Here is a 23,067-nt window from a genome sequence, read left to right as displayed (position 1 = left end):
TTCCGAAGATTTTCAACCAAGAGTTGTTTGGGAATGTAGCTGAAGAGAAGGAAGTGAAGGGAATTGTCTCCAAGGTTATGGAAGCACGCAAAAACAAGAGTTATGATTCCTATGAAATTCTTGGAAAGTTTGTAGGAAGGGGTCAAGTGACGAAACTTATTCTGCCACTGAAGGAGGTAAGAAAAGTCAGCCAGAGTATGTCTTAACTTTGAGTATTCTTGATTCTGTAAGGTGATTCCAGACCCTCTGGGTGGCTACTGTGAAATCACCTATAAAATCCTGCTCTGGTTTCCCATTTTCCTTTTGGAAAGCAGTGTGCAACCAGCTCACAAAGTGAGACTTTACTATTGAAGTCCAGGTCAGCGACTGGCATTCTGGGAAGCTTTTAACCACTGCTAGAGAGGAAGCATCTCACTTGGAGTTCTCCATGCCCTCTTCCTCTGCCTACTTTTATATCCTCTGGAGCTCCAAAGTCCTGCAAGGCTTCTTTGTGGTTTAATCTCTTGTGCGTGAAGGAAATGTCAACAAAATGTATTCGGGGTATGCCCATGTGCAATAATTGCCTTTTCAAAGATGCAGTTTTTAGTAGAGTGTAAGCTCATGCAGAAATGGAGCCCTGGTTTGCTCATTAGCTCTTAAGTGTCCTGGTGGCGATAGGTGAACTGGCTGGAGGCTGACAAGAGGCTGGAGAGAAAGGGAGAGATACTGGCGCAGACCTGAGGCAATTCACATAAATGCTGTTCACGTAAAGAGCTGGGGACTCTGACAGCATGTGATGAGAGAGAAATTGGTCTAGTTTTTCTCATGATTTCTGAATATAGATGACAGATCATTGCCATCATGCTTGCCTCTTGAACTCTCGTGGTTGTGCCTTTGCAGATTCTGGAGAGCACTACAAGCTTGAAGATAGTTCGGAAGGTGCATGAGGCACTGCGCCACATCGTGGCAGGACTGATCTTCAATTCAGACATGAATGCAGAATCCCTCCTCCTCCTCAGCCATGGACTAATCAGTGAAAATTTGCCTCTGCTCACTGAGAAGACCAAGTGAGTTCCAGGATGTTATCCAGATGGTCTGTTACTGGTTGGGAGGTTTGCTTGCAGAAATGGCAGCTCTCAAATCCAACTGATCAAATGCATGAGAGTTTCTTTGCTTTCATTTGCCTTTGTTTTCAATGTAAGTGAATTATTTGGGCAGTCAGAGGGCAAGGAGAAAGCTTAGAAATGGGAGTTAGCATTTGCTGAACTCAAATCTACTCTTGCAAGTGCTCAGGACCTTCAGCAAGGCCTTTTCACTGTTTGGTTAGCTGGTATATGCATTTGGATGAAGGGGCAAGGAACAGTGTTTAGAAGCAGGCTGCAAACATTTCCATGGGGCCAGGAACAAGAAAAAATGTGGGCTTTGACTTTTTCACTTTGCTGCTGGTGCAGAAGACAGGGAGAACCATCAGATTTTCTCTCCATCTGGTGGTGTCACTGCTCATATCTGGAACTGAGTGTCCTACATTTCCTATGTTACATAGGCCAGCTTTCTCTAGGACCTAACAGCTGTTTGCAGACTTATTGGAGCAGTGTTTGTAAGCCATCAGTAATTGAAATACATAATCAGTAATGAAGTGCAGTTGGCAATGGCAAGAAGTGTATTTGCTTGAAGGAACTTCCAAAGTTGATCTGTCCACTGAGAAGAAAAAAGTGAGGATGTTGTGCAAATGACTGTGCATTTGTTATCTTTGTAATGGTGGTGTTGTTCTCAAGTCTGAGAGCCCCGTCTATCATACTGCTTTCAAGTTAATTTTATTTCGTTGTGGTCTGTCTGTGACCTGCTTTTGCTTGCTGTGAGCAAAGCAGCTGAGCACAGTCCAGCTCTCTTCACTCCCAGCAGCAAGATTGTTGTGGAGAGGGTTGATATCTGAATATTCTCCTTTGCCATATACTGCTTTTCAGGAAAAAAGTTACCCCTCCTCCAGATCCTCGGCTTCAACCAGAGAGCTGCCTGCTGCTCCAGCCCACTCCCATGAGAGGAGGGCAGAAAGCACTGGTCAGCAGCAGGACTAACACATATATCTTGGTTGATTCAGGACTTCGGGTAAGGATCTCCTCAGGTACAAAGCTTTGCATTCAAAATTTTTGTTAGGAGTATTCAAAGGAAAGTATTCTGGATATGTTGTGTTAACAGCACAGCCATTAGCCTTAACTTTATTTTACATGTCATAACTCCAATGATGCCTCTTAGAGAGCTATAAAAAGTACTTGGCCTGTTGCAGATATTTGGATGGGATATGGCATAAATTCTATTATAACCTGAAACAATGGTGGGACTTTACTTGACTTCTTTGAGTTCCAGCCTGACTTTGAGATCAATGTCCTGATTCTTCTATGACAGCTGCTACACATGAGCCTGAAGAGGTCCAGAGTAAATTCTTCTGAGGAACATGCTTTGGAAATGTTAGACCCTTTTGTTCAGCTGCTTATAGACTGCCTGAAATCTATGGATGTCAAGGTATAGTTCTGAGCTGAAGTCTGTCTGTTCTGTCTGCTCTATTAAGAAGAGTTCTGCCCACAAATGTCATCTTGCAGTTGACGGGCAAGAGAAGAGAAAGATGTCTGGTTTTCAAACCTGATTTAATAGGTGTGCAGATTACATTGTTTGAGGGCATGTAATCCCAAGGGGGAGGAAGGTTTGTGGAGGACTGAATGCTCTGCTCTGTGTTGCAGGTTCAAGTATGGGCAAGTTCTCCTAAAACATGTTCATACAAGGAATTTACAGACTATCTGTGAGGATGTTCATGAGGTCTTGTGGCTGCTGGGAGCAGTGTTGTCACAACTGTGGTTTCTTTTGATCCAACTCCAATGTCTTTATTCCCAGCACCATAGGGAGCCACTTTTGGGGCAGCTTTTGGTTTGAGTGAGCCTAGGGAATCTTTTCAACTTTGAATTTCCTAGGAGTGGAAGGCACGCCTCATACCCCCACCTAGAGTGGGGCTTTCTGTGTCTTGAAGGCACCTCTGCTTCAGAAAGAGTTCTTGCCATTTACTGAAAGAGCACTGTATTAATGTCTTTACCTAGTAAAATCAAAGAGAATATTGGAGTGGCAAATAGTGCTTTTAGAACAACTTTGAGATACCCTTTGTGTTATCTATGAGTTGTTTGAAAGGGTTGGGTTTGTTAGCTAATTGCCTCTTACTACAGTTATAGATAGCCTGACCATGTCTGTAAAAGAGTGAGAAAAGCGTTCTCTCATTGTACCCACATGCTCTCCTTTGGCTCTTTATTCCAGGTGATAACTGGTGCTCTGCAGTCCTTGGTATGGATTTTGAAGTTCCCTTTGCCTTCTATCAGTACGAATATGGAGTCACTGATCAAGCAGCTTTTCCTCTTGCTGAAAGAGTTTGCCAAAACAGGAATAGCCAAAGGCCAGAATTTCCACCTGGTTGTGAGCTGTTTCAAAGTAAGTTGGACCCAACTCTGCTCGTTTCTATTTTAGGATTAACTTTCTAGAATGAGACTTTTCCAGTTACAGATCCCTCCTGCAGCTGTCCCTGGAGAGGTAGTTTGGAGATCACAAGCTAGTGAGGAATATATGGCCTTGATGATTCTTTCCCAAGTACAAACTGAAAGAAAGTTACCCCCCAAAAATGCACAGCTTGTATCTGAAGAAATGTTTTTATAGAAGCATGTTTGCCTTCTTTCCTTGTTACACTAGTATGTTGTTCCACCCTGTCCTTTTAGAGGCATCAACTTTGAATTTGAATAGCTTGCTTTTAACATGATTCATTGGAGTAAGCCCATGTCAGCTGAAGCGAGACATGGGAAGGGGCAATTAATAGTACTAAAAACTATTACACTTATACAGTGTCTCCCTTTATATGTCTTCTAAATGCGTTGCTGAATTAATTACAGCTTCATGACCATAAGGGAAAGTTAGAGTAATTCAGTGCTGAATACCAGTGTGATAAGAATTTTTCCCTCTTCTCGGTTGTGTTCCCACATAATGGTTCATGCCTCTGAGCATCCTCAGTCATTTCAAAGACTAGTCTGAATTTGTATATTCACTTGTGTTTAGTTTTTGTCTCGAAATTGCCATCTGAAAGCAAAAAGTGATGAGAACAGCGTTAACTACATGTTCCAGAGCAGCAGTTTATCTTTTTAAGAAGAAGTGCTATAAATAAAGTCAGACTTCGGTGTGGACTTCTGTTTTATGGCACTGCATATGTGATGACAATGTGCAATTTGATTTTGTAGTGTGTAACAATGCTTGTGAAGAATGCAAAGAGTCAGATAACAAGCAAGCAGCTCCAAGTGTTGCTTGGCTTTGCTGAAGAAGACATTTATGATTCATCACGCCAAGCCACCGCCTTTGGCCTTCTCAAGGTATTTCTGTGCAGCAGGCATTCGGTTCTGTGAACCACTGCAGTGGCAGTGATTCTGCTTCCTGGTGAAAGGCTATACATCTCACATCACAAACAAGCTACAGATGCTGTTAAGGCTCTCTAAGAGGGGAAGAATCAGCAAAGTTTTACTGTTTGACTTGTAGTCACTGTTTAAAATTGTTTGGGAGGCTGTTTTATACACATGCATATGAGGATGTATTTGGATCTGAGTATGTTTTTGCTAAAGAATCAACATCTCTAGTCATTAGACCAGATGTTATCCAAAAGAAGCAGGTATGGATGTATAAGGGATGTGTAAGCCACCTTTTCTTCTTCTTTTTTTTTTTTTTCTAAACTGCTCTGGCTGTGTGTGAAAATGTGAAAAAGTCTGTGTTAAGGTACCACCTGAGACCAGTGTAGTCCCAGGTTATAGCACTGCATCTTATACTGTGTAAGCAAAATAATATAACTCCAGCTGTGCTTTCACTTCAGGCTATTTTATCCAGGAAGCTGATTGTCCCTGAAATTCATGATGTGCTGCAGAAGGTTGCCCAGCTGGCCATCACAGGTCAGAGTGAGCCAGTGCGAGTCCAGTGCAGGCAGGTTGGTAGAATGAAAAGTCTCTCATCTTACTTTATTTACAGCTGTCTAGCAGGCTAGAGGGCTTAGTGTGGCCATCCCAGCTCTCACAGACATGTCCCTTATCCCTGCTTAACCCCAAACTTCATTTCCCCTTCTTACCGATCTTTGTTCCCCTCGATATCTGGCTTTAGTTCTTGTGACTGCTTGCCTATAGTCAGACTGCTTGCCATGGTGTACCTTCATAGAATTGTAAAGTTGTTTAGGTTGGAAAAGACCTTTAAGGTCATGAAGTCCAACTGTTAACCCTGCACTGTCCAGTCCACCACTAAACCATGTCCCCAGGTGCCACCTCTATACATCTTTTAAATACCTCTGGGGATGGTGACTCCACCACTTCTCAGGGCAGCCTGTTTCAGTGCTTGGCCACTCCTTCAGTGAAGAATTTTTTTCCAATATCCAATCTAAACTTCCCCTGGCACAACTTGAGGCCATTTCCTCTTGTCCTGTCACTTGTTACTTGGGAGAAGAGATTGACCCCCCACCTGGCTACAGCCTCCTTTCAGGTAGAGTCATAAAATCCCTCCTGGCCTTCTTTCGTTCAGGCTAAACTCCTTCAGCTGCTCCTCATATGACTTCTGCTCTAGTCCCTTGTCCAGCTTCATTGCTGCTCCTCGAATTTACTCCAGCACTTCAGTGTCTTGTAGTGAGAGGCCCAAAACTGAACATTGTTCTTGAGGTGGAGCCTCACCAGTCCCAAGTACGGATTGAGGACTGCTCAGCAGCGGTGACTTGGTACCTCCCCTGGGGGCTTGTTGGCCCATGTAACTAAGAGCCTTGCACTTTTTCGAATCCCAGCAGAAGAGAATTTGCCCAAAATTCATGATTACTTCCCTCTACTTCCTCATTCTTTCCAAGCTAAAACCAACCAAAAGGCAGAATTGGTTGCTCCATCTCAAGCATTGGGATACAGTACAGTAGGAGCTGCATGAAATGCTCAAAATAGTGCACTTCCATAGCTATATGGAATTCTGAAGGATGCAGAATCTTTCTAAACAGATGCCTGCACAAATCACACTAGTACTTTAAAGACTAATCTGGCAGTTGTCAAATGCCTGCAGATCCTGTTCCGGGTACAGAACTCAAGAGCAGTTTTTGACCCTTTGCGTAACAGGAATGGGACGAAAGGAATGATTCTCATAACCTTGCTGCTCCATCACTAAATTTTCTTCATAGCCTTTTTACAAGCCTGCCTGAATGTTTCTTGTAACTTCTCTCTGTGGTGGTGTTTTTTCTTTCTAGATTTACTTAAAGTACATTCTGGACTACCCCCTTGGTGACAAACTGAAACCCAATTTGGATTTCGTGCTCGCACAGCTGGAGTGAGTTTTTATTCCTGACATCTCTGTCAAAACCCAGTCTTGTTGCTTAAATATGACTCTAGTGTGCCAAAGGGCTCTTCGTGATGAGCAGAGGGTGTGGCTTAAGTAGTCTTCATTTTCCTAATTCTAAAACACTTCTCTTTTTCCAAGACCAGCTATTTGATGAAGCAAGTCCTTTTTCTCCTGCCTGTTTCACAGCTGGTTTTGTTATCTGTTTGTAAACAAAGGTACTGTTGTTTGCTTAGTGTTTAACGGGCTCCACTGGTTATGGACCAGGTGAACTGGAAAATCCAGGAAGAGTAAGGGAAGGTGCATTTATATGACTGCTGTCCTGTGGCAATGTCTCAAGTGCAGTTGCAGGCACAGTTGAGACAACTGCACCAATTCAGCAGGATTTGTGCCTTGAACATCCTTCTGAGCTTTACCCCTCCCTTGCTCAAGGTGACAGTAGTTTACCAGGTTCCCCAGTACAGTGTGGCCATGCTGATGCAATTTGGCTGTACCTCTTTATGGCCTGTTTGTGTCCCTGTGCCCATTTGCTGAGAGGTGGAGCCGATGGGCTTGCTGCTTCTCTTCTCTCAAGTATCAGGCCAGATCTGGTAGCCATTGTAGAAAGATCCCTATCAGTATGTGTTTCTGGAAGTGGCCGTTTTTGTAAATTGTTAGCAACTCTCTAGGAGGATTAACTCAGCCCTGACTGTTAATCATTTCTTCACAGGTATGAGTATGAAACTGGGAGAGAATCTGCACTGGAGATGATTGCATATCTCCTGGACATGTTCCCACAGGTAACAAGCACCCCTTGGTGGCAATTACTGTGGTTTGCAGTAACAGCATTTTCAGAGGAGTTGATTTTGGAAGCACTACTAGTTCCTATTATCTCTTATCATGAGCAGAACATTCACTTATCTCCAAAGAACCTGGCTTTGCTTCAAAAGAGGAATGACGTGCTGGAAAGTGTGTGGTACTTCTTTGTCTAATGTGCACAGTTTGGAAGTAAAATAAAGCTGTGTCAGCTGGAGTCTGGATAAACTCACTGGTGATTTATGCCAGGAAAAAACACAACCAGTTTATGAAATGGGGTATGAATAGAAAGTGAAATCTGGAGTTTTCTCATTGTAAGGGTTTTTCAGCATTCATGAGAGAGATTGTTGACTGAACTGGTGTGTGATGTACCGTATCTGTTTTGTTGGCCTGACTAGAGAGGGAGGGCTTCTCAGTGGGGTGGATCAAAATGAAAGCTAAAAAATAACCATGCATCTATACAGGATCACATGCAAAATCTTAAGCTGCCTTAAAGCCCTGCAGCTGGTGCTTAGCTGAGCATTCAGGAGACTGGGAGAAGTGCAATCAAGCAAGAATTTGGAGGAAGGAAGAGAAATTCTGCACAGTAATCTGTGCTTCAGCACCACCTGATGATTAAGTATTTCAAATTGGTTCCTGGGCTGTAAAATAGCAAAGAGCTTCAGTCTCTGGGAAAAGGACCTTTGGGCTAATTGCTGCAGTGGTGAGGAACTTAAGCCTATTTCAGTGAAAGCTGGGCACGAAAATGCCCTATAAGGTTTGACACTCATGTTGCTGTCCCAGAGACATGGTAGCAAGTCACAGTCATAGCAGGGCTGGGACTGCTGTACTCTCCCTGTGTGCTCCAGCAACAGGATCATCCCATCTTAGCAGTTATCTGCCTTGACCTGGAGCCCACTCAGTGCCCACAGTGTTGCCCACTGAACACAGTGCAACAAATAACCCTCTTTTTCTGTTTAAATGCCAGAAGCTATTTGGGGATCTGTGGCTGACTAACGGTTGTTTCTTTCTAGGATCTCCTCCACAAACACTGCGGGCTGTTTTTTCTCTCTCTCTGTATGATGATGATAAATGATGATTCTGCCAAATGCAAAAAGATGGCGGCTTTGACTTGTAAATCTCTTCTCAGTAAGATCAGCAATGAAAAACAAGATCTGATGTTTTCACTGGTCACAGAGTGGTTTCACAGCAAAAAGGTACTCCTTGGCTTTTCACTGACTGAGTCTGAACTGTTTTGGGGACTGAGTTAAGATCAAGGCAAGAGAGAGACTGCTAGTACCAGATCTGGTGGGTTGGTGGTTTCAGTTGTACATAACTTAGAGAGCAGGAAATGGTATAACTTCATAAAGCTGCACTTCATAAAGTGTAGGGACCTGCTGATGCTGCTGATCAACCTACAGACTTCGCAGCTGCATTTTGCTACCATTTTCATCTGGCACCTAATAACTAGGTGATTAGTTATCCTCCAGTTGAACTCGGGTTCTGTCCCTCTACATTAGTGGAGTTAGTGTTCTTCAACACTTCATTGTTTTCATCTTAACATGTTCAGTTTTGGTTTGTAGCTGTGAGCTGCCTGTTGCATTGTGAAGAGTCAAAGTAGCTCCCAGGCCTTTGCAGCTGGGAATGGGGCTGGCAAAGGTCCTTTGGCATTCAGTTTTAGGGTGCATTTCCAGGGCTAACTCCTGCTGCCAGATGCTTTTGTACCTAGCTGGCAGCATCTCCTTTTTCAACAGTACTCTGAAAAACAGCTTCTCTTAAGGTGCTCTTGTGATAGGCAGAAAGTATGGGTTGCTACCAGCTCCTGCATGTGGGAGCTCCTGCACATTTGATTATCAAGAAGTAACAAGGGGTGTTATTTTTTGTGTTGTCAGAGCTCACACAGGAGGTTGGCAGCCCAGGCATGTGGTTTGTTTGTTGAAGTGGATGGAGTAATGTTTGAACGGCGGCTTGAAGCAGTCCTCACTTTGATTGAAAAAGAAATCAACCCAAGTAAATTTGAAAATGTAAGTAATTTTTCCCCATGCATGAAGGTCAGGGAAAGAGAATTAAGAAAACGAAAAAAGGGAAGAAGCGTAGGAAAGATTTATCAGTTGGACTTACTGTTTGGGACTGAGGAAGGACACAAAACACACACATTTGTTCTGAAGTGGACCTCACTGACCTAGAACCATATTTCTTTGCTTGTAAGCCCAAATTTGAGATCATATGTCACAGCACAAGGGGGAAAGGAACTTCACAAAGTCACCTGGCCTGAGCCTGCAGCCATACCATATAACCAGCAGATACATTGCTCCTTGCAGTGTGGGAAACGTGTCTGCTAGCTGCAGAGATTTGTGTAAGCATTGCAGGTCAGGAGTGCATGGCTTGTGACTGTCTGCTTTGTCCTGTGTTATCTACAGCTTTAACTTTCAAAAGGGTTCCCTCCTGCACTTCAGACCATGGTTTTGCTGTATGGAAAATCCTTTTAGTGCACATGATTAGCTCAGAATAAAAAGGCTACCTCAGATTCTGCTTAGCCTGTGATAATGCCAAAGTGATCCCAGTCACTGTGCCTGAGGAGTGGCCATGTGTGTTACTAATGCTCAGCATGTTACCCTCGCACAAGAAAGAAAAGAACCTCAGGATCTGTAAATTGGCAAGAGATGATACCTGCAGTGAGGAGAAATTTCAGTGTGATCGTGCCCTGTGCTGCAACACATAGGTGAAGTACTGACTAGTTATATCAAGCCAGCTGGTGATTGCAGGCAGGGTGAGGACCACGGGCAGCACACACAGTGTTGTCATAACAACTTGGGGCTTCCCGGGTGACACAGGCAAACCTGCACTCAGCTTGGCTCCAGTGCTGAGAATCAAATCCACACAAATACGTGCACAGACATAAATGTTACACAATGTGCGTAATTGTTTGCATTTAGAAACCCAGCAGTTTGTTATACTAATGTCTGTATGAAAAACAAGAAGAATGATTCTAATAACAATCTCCTGCAGAGATTATCTCCAGAGGAAATACTTCAGCAGAGCTGCTTCTGTTCTGTTTATTTTGGGAATTGGATGCAAGTCAGTCTTCTGGTTTTTTGGAGGGTTGATCTGAAATTTATCTTAGTAAGGATTAATAAGCACTGTCTTCAGGTTCTCATAAGGATCTTTCTTGACTTGCTGATTTTATTAGATAACTGAAGAGGAGGAGGAGAAGGCTGCAGATAGGCTGCTATTCAGTTTTCTTGTGCTGGTAAAAAAGCTAATCACAGAGTGCAACTTGATTCAATTAACCAAGAACAGTGATGTTGTGAGCAATATCTGGGGTAAGTACCAGGCATTATTATGGCTGTGTTACAAGTAAGATTCTTTGTGTGCCGTGTGGTTTTTGACACCCTAATACAAATAACTGAACTTTGTCGTACAAGGTTTTCATTCTGCAAAATGCTAACACACAGCAGTTACTGGGCAATGAAAGAGAAGTTGCTAATGGAAAAGGTTACAGGGTTGATGAAAACAAGACACCTCTGTCTCAGTTGCTGGGAAGTACTTTTTATTACCTAAGAGCAAATAGTTGCAAACTATTGCATGCTTGACCATAAGTACATCCTCTTGGATGAAAACATTGAGTTCTTCTGGGAAGATGAGATTTTCTTGATGAGATCATACATACCAGCCAGCAAGCAATGGCATATGGTAATAGTGCTGTCAGTACTGTATGTCTGCCGGGCTATTTGATTCAAGCAATTTCCCTCTGTGTGAGATTAGAGAATATCAGCCTGGTTTATTGGCATTTCATTGCCTTGTTTTTAATTGGTTCATTTGCTGCAATCAGAAGACCTGGATGTGTCTTTGAAGAGTCCAGCCTGCCAGGTGCCTTTAGTGAGATAGCAGATAACCCTTGTTATCCTGGGTTGCTTGGTGATGAGCAGCTTGGATAGAGGTGATTCAGGAAGGCAGCTCTGTTTCTTCTTTGAAGCATCCTCAGCCTTTATCCAGGGTTCGATTTGACCGTCAGCAGCAGAGCCAGCTGACACGAGTCTCACAGCAGCCAGTCCCCAGACATCATGGGCAGATGAGCTGTGCACTGAGGCCCTGAGGGGACCATAGTTGCTGCAGAAACATGACTTGTCAGTCAGGATTGGAACAAATGTCTTTTTGTGTAATGCCCACTTTTTCTGCCCAGTTGTCAACGCTTTTCAGCAATGGCCCAGTCTTTTGATGTTTCAAAGTGGGGTGCATTCAAGAACGCCTGATCACTGTGGGGACATTTGGCTACCTGTAGCTTTTTGCTGCTCTCTGCTTTGGCTGGATTGACTTGCTAGAAGGTCTTTATTATGTTCTGAGCAGATGAGGACAGTTCATTTCCTTCACCTTTTTATTGTAGCATATGCTGTGATAATTCTTGGAGCGACCTGGTTCCATTTTTGCTCTCACTGGACCAGCTTCTGTACTGAAAGAGGTTTTCTTTCCCCCAGGTCATGTCCAGTCTCACCTGTGGTATCCTCATACCTGGGTGTGGCTGACAGCCACTGAGATCTTTGGCTTGTTGTTTGCATCTTATAAGCCAGAAGAACTTGTCAACAAGTGGAAGGAAAGAAAGTCAGGGAAGAGGAAAAAGACACCAGCAGAACTGTCTGCAGCCACAGTCTTCTTGACTGCTGAACTGGACAGAAAGGTAGTGATGTCTGTACTACTTCTTCACCCTGACTGGGACATAAAAGTAGTTTATAGTTTGGCATGCACATTCTCTTTTAGTTGCTTGTCTGCTGCCTAACCCTGATCACTGAAGGGATTTGAGGATGTGTCTCTGCTGCTGCGAGGGGGGTTCTTTGGGCTCTTATTCTCAGCAACACAAAGATTTCCCTGTAGACTGTAAGATGCATGCAGAAGTTGTGTCGAGCTGATCCTTTGGCCTCCCCTGGGAAGTGCCTTTGGTGACTGCAAATACTGCTTTGAGTTTCTGCTACCAGCTCCCTTAAATGGAGACATTTCTTTCTTGTTTTTCTTTTCCCCAGATGAAAGAACTCGTGTTTGCATTCTGCCATCAGCTGCAGTCCAAGTTCCTGGACACATCTCTGGGTGAGCAGGTAAGAACAGGAGCAGATCTGGAGCTGCAGGAGGGCACAGAGCAGGCCCTGGAGCATTAGGGAGTGTTACGTCCTAGTCAGGACAGCAGTGCTGCTGTGGTGGTGGTGGCTCAGGGCACACACACAGTTCAGGGCCTGTTCAGGGCCTCAGCTGCTCTGTGCTGAGGGCATCTGAACAGCTGTGAGCATCACAGGGGCCCAGAAAAGTCCCCTTTGTGGTGTCAGCCTCCCGAGAGGCGGCAGGGACAGCAAGGGGAGGCACCATGCAGGGAAGGGACTGGGGTCCCTCTCTCAGGGAGAGAGAGTCTGGCTCTGCAGCCTAGGCTGGAGAAGGTTGGGCCAACACATCCTGGAGCAGGGATCCAGATCTCTGGATGGATCCCTGCAGTTGCACTGGAGCCTGTTTGCTGTGAGTGTTTAGTCCAGCTTCCTGGTGTTGCTTGGAGGTCTGACTCCACTGTGAACCTGGTCAGTGGAGTCTCCTTGTGGAGAGCCAGGGGTACCAGAGTACCTCCTGGGGAAAGACTCTCCCATACTGCAGGAGGATATTGAGGATATTTTATAGGACTAAAATGCTCTGTCATGTGGCTTACCTGGCAGTGGGTGAAGCCATTACAGCCTGGGTTGGCAGGTTCCTCTCTCAGATTAAGCATTGGCTTTTACATGCCCTGCTACTGAGAATGAGGGAACCCACAGTGATTGACTCCTCTGTTTTCACACTTCAGGTTATAAAGAATTTGCTTTTTGTGGCCAAAGTTGTTTACTTGCTAGCTCCTGCCTCAGAAGAAGGTAAAGAGGCAGAGGAACTCAGCTGTGAAGTGGAAGAGCAGGAGGGCTCAGAGGATGAGAAAGATATTTCTGCTCAAGGAGAGGACACACAAGAGAAGGGCCATCCAGCCACACTGCTGTGGTTAATGAAGAAACTCTCTGTCATGGCCAAGCGAGAAGCAGCATATTCCCCTAAGGTCCCTTTGAAGGTAAGGAACAGGGTTAGACCCACTGCTTTTGATGCAGTAGGCACTTCTAGAGGCTTGTTGCTCTGGCTCTTTGCTTCCAGGGGACCAGCCACTGAGGGTGCTGTGAGCTGGCACTGAAGCAAGGACTAGTAGGTGCTGAAGAAATAAGCATTTCAGTTTGGGATTCTCAGGAAAGGCTTGTGCCAGTCTGCTTTTTGCTGATGCTTCCAGCCTTCTTGTGGGGTGGTGGAAGAGTGATAATCCCCAAGGCACCAAGCTGAAGGGGACTTAGAAAGCCCAAGAGCGCCAGGTTTATGCAGGCAGGGGAATGGCAGTCTGGAGTAACTTGCTAGGAGAAGGGGAGGGAGTGTGTGGGAGAGCATCAGGAAAAGCACTGTGGTTCCCTGTGGTGCAGAGTTAGGTTGAACTCTTGTGTGTTCAGCTGCCTCAATTCAGGAGAGTGAGAACAAGCCTGTTCAGTGTTAAAAGCTGCCAACCCAGTCACAGCTTACACAACAGGAGTCATGTCTCATCTAAAGGCTGTACTTGGATACAGTAACACCTTGTGACAGCAGTGAGTTTTTGACTTGGGTGTCTAAAACAATGGCTTGTATGTTGAACAGTGAGGCACAGCACTCTTGTAGCAGTTCAGTTAGGAAGTTTCCTTCTACTCTTCCTTACTTCATGTCCCACACACTTATTTTCAGAGAAGCTGCATCTTTAAGTTCCTGGGAGCAATCTCGGTGGATCTGGGGAAAGACAGGATCAAACCCTACCTTCTGACAATTCTCACCCCTCTGTACAGGGAGCTGAACAGCAACTATGCAGAGCAAGGTAAGTGATTTCCCTCACAAAGACTAGCAAAGAGGAAAGTGTGTCAGAGCTGTGCCTCAGTACAGTTTGTCATTCCTTTTGTCTGTTGAGACATTGATACTGTAATCAGTGAATTTCACCTACTTGCTGTCTAACCAAAACACCAGGAAAGGAGGAGAGTGTATGCCAGCTGAAACAAAAATCTACATGTTCAAAGACTGGAATGAAGTTAGGCAGGCTTCTGTGTGCAAGTGGGTAAAGCTTGAGCATGTGGTTGAGTGGGAAAAGTGTAGTACTCAAAGGTGGATTCATGGTGGCAAGACTCAAGGAGTCCTTGCTGAGGAGAGGAACAGAGCATGGATCTTAAGGAAGCCAGAACAAAGCTGTTGCTGCCCCTTTTGGAATAGAGAAAATGACCTGTAGTGTGTGGCATGTGTGCACTGTGACTGAAAGCAGGTAAGGGAAGGGAGCTGTTTGCAATGGGAATAGAGCATGTGGGATGTGCAGGCTGGTGTACAGTTGTGGAACTGGGCACAGAACTTTTCACTTCTCCCTTTCTCCTGAGTGAGTCCAGTCAGTCTGTCCTGCTGAACACCACACCTTGTTTTTCCCTGGAGATCCATGGCTATTTGAAAGATCTTAAGCCAGGTCTGGTGGGAGAAAGACAAACCAACTTCCCATTGAGCACAAGAGATGCTTGCTTTAAGAGCAAGACATTGGTATTTAGATAGTTCATGAAAATATGTTCAGTCAAGCAAAATCCAATGTCAGGAAAAGAACAGATAACAAACCAAAAAGGTTTATTTAATTCTGTGGTTTGTATATGCCATAAAAATTCAGTGTGCAGCACTGGGTGCCCACATCTCAGACAGGATACAAAAGAACTGAAAAACTGTGCAGGACAGTAACAGTATTCTAGGTAAGGAACAGCTGCCTTAGCTACTACTGTTTCTTAGCTAAGCAAGTAAGAGACTTGGAAAAGACATGGTAGAGATTGACAGTACTGCGAGTGGATAAAGAACTGACCTTTTGCTTTCTCTGCCCACACAAGAATCAAGGACCTTCAAATGATTTTTTCAGAATATATGCAAAGATGTTTCTTCACATGTTGTGAGGCAAGCAGCTTACACAAGCTTCTCTGGAAGCTGTACAAGCACTTGGAAGAGGGCTTGTTTGAAAGACTGAGGGAAGCATTTGCCCTGCTCTGTTTTCCCTTAACATCTCTTAGTAGCCTTTTTTTCCCCCAACATCTTTTTTTTTCCAGTGATTGTAGTTAATATATTGCCACTAACTAGTGATTCTAACAGTTCAAACAGCCCTTATTGTGCTTTCCAGAGATGCTGACTAACAAGGCTGGAATCATCTTCATTTCCAACAAAGCCTATTCCAATAGAACCCTGGTGGCTATACACAGCAAGCCACTTCTAATTACCTTTGGTATGCCATTATGCTTCTGAAAAAAACTTGCTTCTCAGCAGCATTATTTTTTTTTGCTGGCACGAAGAGCCACTTGCAGCTCTCTGGGACAGCTGGTGAAAAACCAGCAGATTTCACAGGCACTGGTCTCTATAGTGTATTGGGCAAGGTGAATCAGAGCAGTCGTCCTTTATTAAAGAGGAACCCATGCTGCGCTCTTGGCTTTCATTCCATATGCTGAAAAGATTAAGCAACTCAATTTTCTTTTAATAGATCCAACACTGAAGAACCTTTCCCAAGAAATCATAGAACTTCTCAAGAAGTTAGTTGGTCTGGAGGCTTTTTCGCTTGCCTTTTCTTCTGTGCAGAAACAGGCCAACCAGAAAAGAGCAATGAGGAAAAAGCAGAGGGCTTTGCAGGTAAGATTCTACTTTCTCTTCTGAGAAAAAGAAATAGGGCTTCTCTAAAGGCTTGAGAACTGCCCAGGAAAGGGAGTTTGAGGAAGAACTTCATCCTGAATTAGGACAGTTTCATCATTTCATTTCTGAAACTTCACAAGAAACTGTTTATGATGAGCCTCTTGGGCAGGTTCTAGCTGACAGTCATGCTTTCCCGCTTTCCTGAAGGGCAGAGCAGCCTGAATACCCTCAGTTGTGAGGAACCTGAGAACACCTGTGCATTGTCTTAGCAGCCACCAGTTTCTTAGAAAGCACTTGATGTTCATAGGGACTGCTGTTGGCTGTAACTGAACAAACAATGTACTGTTTTTCCCTAGACTGTAGCAAATCCTGATATTGCTGCAAGAAGGAAGCTGAAGAGACATAAGAATAAAGCAGAAACCAGAAAGAGAAAAATAGAATCCCTGCGCCCTATGCACAAGGCTAAGAGACATCGAAGTCATGCACTGAAGGATTTAGCAATGGTGGAATGAAAAGGCTTTTCCTTCCTGGAGGATTAATTTATGAAAAGTAATACTGAGCTAAAGAACTAATTACTGTTTAAAAAAAGTATTTACATATTTTAAATGTATTTATTAGCATTTTTTCATGTCCTCTTTCATCAAGGATCTTAAATAAAAGCTTTTCAATTTTTTCCAAACCTGTATATTTACTAGAGCATGTACACTTGAATGGGCAACAACTGTGATATTTTATATTAAATTTTACTTCATTTGTAAGAAGTGGGTTCTGTGATGACTTGCATTCATGCCTGTGAACACCCTGATCCTGGAGAGAAAACACTCTGCCTCCTGACTTTGATTTGGCTTTCAGTTTCTGCAGCTGTACGGAGCTACCTACCTGTCACTTCTGGCTAAGCTGAGAGTACAGGAGTAACAGCTTAAGGAGGTGGAAGTTAAATTCAAATTATGGCCCTGGCACATCAGGGCAGTAGGTATCTACTGAAGACATTTATTTTCCTTTCAGAAACCTAATGCTGTGTTAGCAGCCAAGAGTTCATTACTTGTACTCTGTTGCTGTACGTCAGCGTGTCTACACTGAACGATTATGAAGTGTAACAACATCAGCTTAAGGAAACCTCTTTAGGTGTTTAGGTGGCTGCTAAAGCTGGCAGCAGTTGGACTTGTTTCTGTAAGCAAGCAGCTAGCAAGCAACCTCTAAGAAGCAACACACCTCTGAGTACAGCTGACAGTTTCAGATTTTATTAGTGTTCTAACTACACCAATATGCTGGCCACTCAAAACCACCAAAGGAGGAGGGGGATGACAAAAAAAAAATCTTTCCCAGCCAGTAAGACTTTCATACAAATTAACATAAGTACATTCTTTAAAAAGAAAGAAAGAACTAGAGCATTATAATGTACACAGACATTCACTTAGTTCAGTTTTACAATTCAAGAGAAGCATCCACATTACAGGAATCAAACTCAGATCTGTCCTATTTACAAGTATTTGTGGCCTGAAAATTCTTAACTGCAGAAGGAGGGATGCTGGATATAACTGAAACTTCCTTGCACTGGTCAGTTTTGTATCACTGCCTGCTCTTCAAGGCCTCCACCAGCCTAGGTAAAAAAAAAAAGGTTAAGTCAATTTACTGAAAACTCATTTCAGTTCTGCTGAAATACTTTTAGGAGAAAACCATTCATTCTTTTAATGTGGATTCTTATCTTTTATGTCAGATATTCCACAGATCCAGTCTTAAAAAAAACCAAAACCAAGCCTGTAAAATTAAGCCTATGAATGAAGCATAACTAGACTGTTACTCACCATTCCATTGCTTCATCAAGGCCTGTGCCTTTAGTTGCAGAGGTTTTGAATATCTGCCATTTTCGGTCCTTCAAAGCCGGTAAGCCAAGGGCATTTGCCATTTCTGTGGGAGTCATGGCCTGTTCCATGTCCTGTTTATTTGCAAACACCACCAAAATGGCCTTCTTCAGCTCTTCTTCCTACAAAAAAAGGGAATCATGGAAGTTGTCGCAGAGACTTTTACTGAATTTATTTAAGCAGAGAAAACCCAGAAACTTCAGCAGCTGTCAATGATTTTGTTTGCTGATTTTTGTTCTCTAGAAAATTCTTCAGTAAAAGAACGGTGTTTATTTTCAATTCTATCATGGTATCCCACAGGGGCAATTTCAGAAGGTGGCCAGTCCAAATTATGAAACAAGCTGATAGCTGGATTTAACAGGGCACATTAAGTGAGCTTGCAGGAACTGGGGAGGGAATGAGGTGTTGCTCAACTCCTTATTTATATTACCCTGTTCTGCGTATGTTCTTCAGCTTCAAAATGCAGTAGAATCCTATTTACTGTTAATCTTTCAGGGCTTGATTTTGCCACCACTGCAGTACTGAGCAGCTGTCCTTGAGGCAGGTAAATTTTCATATGACCACAAGGCTTCATGCAAGTAACTGCCAGGAACCATGAAATATCTATAGTGTATTTGGTGCTTTTTTCAGTCAGAAGTGTTGCCTGGGCTATGCTGAGAGGTGAAGTTTCACAAGTGAAGTTGAGCTTCACTTGATTCACTGAATCAAATTTCACATTCACTCAAATAAAAAAGTTTTAATTTCTCAATTTCTTGTCTACTGATAAGGACTGTTATCCTTGTTTTCTTACCTCTAACATAGCAACAAGCTCTGATTTTGAAGTGCCAATTCTGTCTCGATCACAGCTGTCCACTACATAAATGACTGCATCTGTGTTTGAATAGTAACACCGCCAGTATGGCCTGCAGAAGAAAGAGAAGTTCCAGTCATATAATTTGCATGTTTAGCAGTTCTTTTTAGCCAGATAATTAAAAACAGATCACCCAGAGGAAGAAGGCAAGTAGAAGATATCTTCAACAGGCTACAAAAAGGAACAGACAGTACGAATACTTTCCAAGGCAGAACACACACACAAAAAAAAAGCCCAACAAAACACAAAACAAACAAAAAAGCAGCTTGAAACCAGGGAAAGGACAGAAGTGCTGGGGACAAATTTATTTGGGAATCAGCCTGCAGGACATCAGGACCATAACCAAGGGACAGGGAAGCAAGGAAAGTTTGAAGACACAAGCTTCTTCATTACGGTCATCAAAGAAGGATAACCAGGGAAATCTTAAATAACTAATTCATCCAGGCAAGTGATTAACAAGGATCAAAACAAACCACCTTTTTCAGAATTATTGTACTGAAACTAAAAAGGGAAGGAACCTATACCTCACTAACTGCAGTTTCCTATCTAACTACTTTGCATCTTACTACTGAGCGTTGAAAAAAGGATCATACAGGGGTACTAATAATTACTCATTACAAAACTTGCAAAGCTTGCTAAAAAAATTACTGTCTACACCTAAATCCAACTTCCTAGCTTTGCATTCTTAAGAATATTTAAGTATCCTTTTGGGTTTATATCACCCACTCCTCTCTTTCTCCAATGCTACTCAACTGCCTACTACACTAATGAACTTGTTTTTCAAGGCAAATTGTATACAAATACAAACAGCTGCTTGTTTCTTTCCAATCTGTAGTACATTACAGGTTTTACAAATTGAATTCCATCAGAAGAAAGTGCTCTCCTGACAATGGGCTGTTTTTAAAACTTAAACCAGTTTTCAGAAGTGCCTGCTTTGAGAATTCCAAGAACTTGGCAGCTTTTAGAGAAATTTAATTACATCTTTTGATTTTAAGAGATTTATTACCTTATGCTTGTCTGTCCTCCCAAGTCCCAAACTTGAAATTTCAGATTCTTGTATGTCACTGTCTCAACATTGAAGCCAATGGCTGAAACAAAGTTACACAATTTTACTCTTGGTGATTTTTCTTTGTTTTTTCTGAAGACTATTACAGCACTTTGTTTGCAATTCTCAGGCCTGAAAATTCTCAGTAGCTGCATAATGAAGTTCATGCCCTTTGCAAAGTTATCCCAACAAACATGGCTCAAAATAACACAGTAATTTTTCTTCTTTGAACAATAAAACCACATTGTAAACAGATTGTAGAGATCTGTAACAAATGCTAACATTGTTAAAAATCAACAGGAGTATGCCTGAAATCACCAAAAGAAACAGAGTAAGGGGTAAAGAACTAGCCTGCTTTGATAACCAAGTGCACAACTGACAGCAGTAGAACACTGAGGAATGTGTCCTTCATGTCCCTGCAAGGTCTGCACTGTGGTCAGAACCTCAGCATAACCAAAGCAGAACCAGTTTCTCAGCAGAGGACTTGACACTGAGATGTCTGGAAGATGGCAACAAAGCTGCATTAGAACACGTATGTCGTTCCTTTTCCTTCCAGCCCAGAGAAACACAGCACAGGGAAATGAATGGTGGGCACAGGCTGCTTAGAATTTATGGAGGCTAAAATAAGCAACACCCTCGGGCAGAAAGATTACAGCATAGCAAACTGCTGGTTTCTAAAAGGTAAAACTGACAGATTCAGGAGGAACACAAGAGATATGACAGGCACTCAGAAGTCAAGCATCCCTTGTCCTTCATGTTACACAGGGCGATCCTGGCCAGGCCACTTCGACACACACATGGTGGTGCAGCAGGTTGGTGTGTGAGACCTCACATTGAGTATTTTTACATTTTCTACAGAACATAAATCATCTGATTTCTTCTTCTCCATGTTAAAAAAAAAGTGTTTATTTAATTAAGACTCTTGTCAAAAAAAAAAAGAAAATTAAATAGGTGTGATTCACTGACACCATCCTATGTACAATAACAATGATCTCTGGAATTGTCATAACAGCTTATATCTGGAAACAAAAGAATTATACAATCCAAAGTTACCATCTGCTGAACACTGACCTATCACAAAAAGCCTGCCAAATATTGCTAACCATCTTAAGGTCAAATGCCTTTTGCATTTTGTAGGACAGCATAATATTGTTTTGTAATGCTTTTATGGAAGAAAGTTCTTAAATACAACAGTGCAAGGCTCCTACAACATAAGGTTCTATTTTTATGAAGGAAGCATGTATTAAGTTCAGCTGACAAAGTTTATGTGTTAGAGCTACAGGCAAATCACAGGCTACAGGCAAATACTCTCCCTACGGCACTGATCACTTACTTGGAATGGTGGTAACAACTTCTCCAACTTGTAACCTGTAGAGAATGGTTGTTTTTCCTGCTCCATCCAGCCCCAGGATGAGAATCCTCATCTCTCGAGTTCCAAACAAACTGGAAAAAATGGTGGAGAAAAAGCCCCCTACAAAAACAAGAAGAGAAAGATGTTTCCATGTCAGCTAGCAATATGGCAGATATGGAAAGACACAGAGACCAACCTTATTTCTTATGGGGCTACAATATGTTTCTTCAATGAAAACAGATAAGTTCAGGTTGTTGCCCAGATAGCTGTGTGCTGAACCACTTTATGTCTTCCTGGTTTATGCTGCTATTTTATGATTTTACGGTAGCTCAATGCAGCAAATTATGTTACAGCTTTCCCACTGTGGTTACAATTTTATTTTTTCCTTTTCTCTCATTTGCCAAAATCTGAGCCATCTTCTCTTTTGTTTGTATCAGACTCTATCTTTTCAATACCAAACACTAGAGAAGGACATGCTGACGCCTGAAAGAATTCAGCCTCAGAAGATGTTTTACAGTCTTCCACAGGACCATCCACTTCTTTTTTCTTAAAATGGAGTATAAATCAGTAGGTACACGTTAAATCAGTTTGTTACAAACTGTGAAGCTGCACTAAATCGAGTACATTAACAGAGAAGTCCAGGAGCTGATTTTAAATACCCCTTCTTTTTTTTTTTCAAAACTGGCTCACCCCAACATGTCATTTATTTTCTAAATGCATGCAAGAGTACTTCTGGCCAGATTAACATCTGATTTATGCCTACTAGATGTTTAATCGTAGAAAGAATGTTAATGTTCTAAGCCTGTAACAATTATGTTTTTTCCAATGATTCTTATAACAAATATATGTAATGCTAAAGAATATTTTTGTCAATACACTTAAAGCTTGTAAAAGGCAAAGGTATAAGGAGCCATCAGTGGCCAGTTTGCACAGTGCTTCTCAAGGCATTTACTGTGAGACAAGTGAATAACTTTAACAAAACTGAGATGGAAAAAAGGTATTTCAATACAAACATTACAAGTAGAAGGTTACTATTGGATCCATGGAGGCCTAAGATTTGAAAACAGTTTCCTCTAAGTCAGTAACTTTGCTTACTGCCAGATACCTCTGCCTCTTTTTATATGCTAATATGTACGCTTTTCCCACGCTAAAACACTGCTCAAATACCATCTGTAATAGAACAGGTTCATGCCAATCCCTTCACCCTTGCATTCAGGGCCTCTCTTACAATTCCCTCTACTTCATTTACTATCCTGCAGCACCTCTTCTCATAATACATTCCTTATTAAGAGTCCATTACAAACTTGAGTCGGAGTTTAATCCTGGTCTCAGGATACGACCGCACGCCCCCTCCCGCCGCGCTGCTCGGGCGATTCGCCCTCGCAGGGCAGCGCTGCGCCGACCCAAGGCGGCCCTGAGGCGCCGCTGCGGCGCGCCCCGGGAGGGACCGCGGGGTGGCCCGGCCCGGTCGTAGGGGCGGGGGCAGGTGCAGCAGCCCGCGCGGCGCTCGCATCCGCCGGCAGTGTGCGGTCAGGCACCGGTCCCCTCCCCGCGGAGGGTTCAACCCCGGCCCGGCCGCGGCCGCCGCCGCCCCTGTGTAGGGCCGCCGGGACGGACGTTACGGACCGGACCCCTCGGCGCCGCTGCCCACGCCAGCCCCGCGCCCGCTCCGCACCCATGTCGAGCCGCTCGGCGGCAGCCCGCCGACAGCTCGCTCCCTCCCTCCGCGCGCTGGCCCTGGCCGCCGCCGCCGGCTCCACGTCGAACGCCGCGCCGAGTAAACAAGCGCTCAGGCCCCGCTGGCCGCCGCCGTTTCGACCAACGGGGCCGGGCGGCGCCGCCCGCCCTCGGCGAGGACGGAACGGTCTGAGCGCGGGGCTCTCCGTGCCATGCCCCCATGAGGACACGGCCGGGCGGGAAAGAGGCGGAGAAAGTTTAGTGGAATAAAAAACCCGCGGGCGCCCGGGGGGACCCCAACGAGCGGGGGGAACACGAAGAAATTTTTTCTGCGGCGGCGGGGACGGGAGGGGCACGCGCGGGCGGCACCGGCCGGGGCGCCAGGGACCGCGTGCTGCCGGGGCACGGCCACCTCGCGGAACCACCGCACACCTAGCGGGACCACCGCACCCCTGCGGAACAACCGCGGCACCTGCGG

General features: G+C 43.9%; 2 protein-coding genes across 2 annotated transcripts in view; one reads left to right on the top strand and one right to left on the bottom strand.

Annotated features, from left to right (window-relative positions):
- The window catches only part of UTP20 (UTP20 small subunit processome component), a 60,739-nt gene extending 44,266 nt beyond the window's left edge, over positions 1-16,473 (top strand). Inside the window, exons 45-62 of the mRNA XM_029963431.1 lie at positions 9-176; positions 880-1,046; positions 1,944-2,085; positions 2,383-2,499; positions 3,277-3,447; positions 4,242-4,370; positions 4,862-4,972; positions 6,251-6,330; positions 7,049-7,118; positions 8,148-8,330; positions 9,006-9,137; positions 10,304-10,436; positions 11,589-11,788; positions 12,129-12,200; positions 12,926-13,177; positions 13,864-13,990; positions 15,659-15,804; positions 16,161-16,473. Of these exons, the coding sequence (XP_029819291.1) occupies positions 9-176; positions 880-1,046; positions 1,944-2,085; positions 2,383-2,499; positions 3,277-3,447; positions 4,242-4,370; positions 4,862-4,972; positions 6,251-6,330; positions 7,049-7,118; positions 8,148-8,330; positions 9,006-9,137; positions 10,304-10,436; positions 11,589-11,788; positions 12,129-12,200; positions 12,926-13,177; positions 13,864-13,990; positions 15,659-15,804; positions 16,161-16,316 (2,556 nt within the window). The 3' untranslated portion in view covers positions 16,317-16,473. The remainder of the gene's footprint in view (positions 1-8; positions 177-879; positions 1,047-1,943; positions 2,086-2,382; positions 2,500-3,276; positions 3,448-4,241; positions 4,371-4,861; positions 4,973-6,250; positions 6,331-7,048; positions 7,119-8,147; positions 8,331-9,005; positions 9,138-10,303; positions 10,437-11,588; positions 11,789-12,128; positions 12,201-12,925; positions 13,178-13,863; positions 13,991-15,658; positions 15,805-16,160) is intronic.
- Positions 16,474-17,023: 550 nt separating this feature from the next.
- On the bottom strand, positions 17,024-22,688 carry ARL1 (ADP ribosylation factor like GTPase 1). Its single transcript, XM_029963648.1, has 6 exons — positions 22,588-22,688; positions 20,895-21,032; positions 19,523-19,604; positions 18,457-18,568; positions 17,610-17,788; positions 17,024-17,404 (listed from the first exon to the last, which is right to left on the bottom strand). Exons 1-6 carry the CDS (start codon positions 22,589-22,591, stop codon positions 17,374-17,376), a joined length of 546 nt encoding a protein of 181 aa, XP_029819508.1. The 5' UTR covers positions 22,592-22,688; the 3' UTR covers positions 17,024-17,373.
- Positions 22,689-23,067: the final 379 nt, after the last annotated feature.

This window comes from Manacus vitellinus, unplaced genomic scaffold (assembly GCF_001715985.3).
Source record: "Manacus vitellinus isolate BGI_N305 unplaced genomic scaffold, ASM171598v3 scaffold_5_pilon, whole genome shotgun sequence".
Lineage (NCBI taxonomy): Eukaryota > Metazoa > Chordata > Aves > Passeriformes > Pipridae > Manacus > Manacus vitellinus.
This window is presented reverse-complemented; position numbering and strand designations above follow the sequence as displayed.

Coding starts and splice junctions, on each gene's coding strand:
- ARL1 (XM_029963648.1), bottom strand. Junction 17,789..18,456: donor AGCTTGTTGCTATGTTAGAG/GTAAGAAAACAA, acceptor CTTTTTTTGTAG/GAAGAAGAGCTGAAGAAGGC. Junction 17,405..17,609: donor CTTGATGAAGCAATGGAATG/GTGAGTAACAGT, acceptor TTTTTTACCTAG/GCTGGTGGAGGCCTTGAAGA.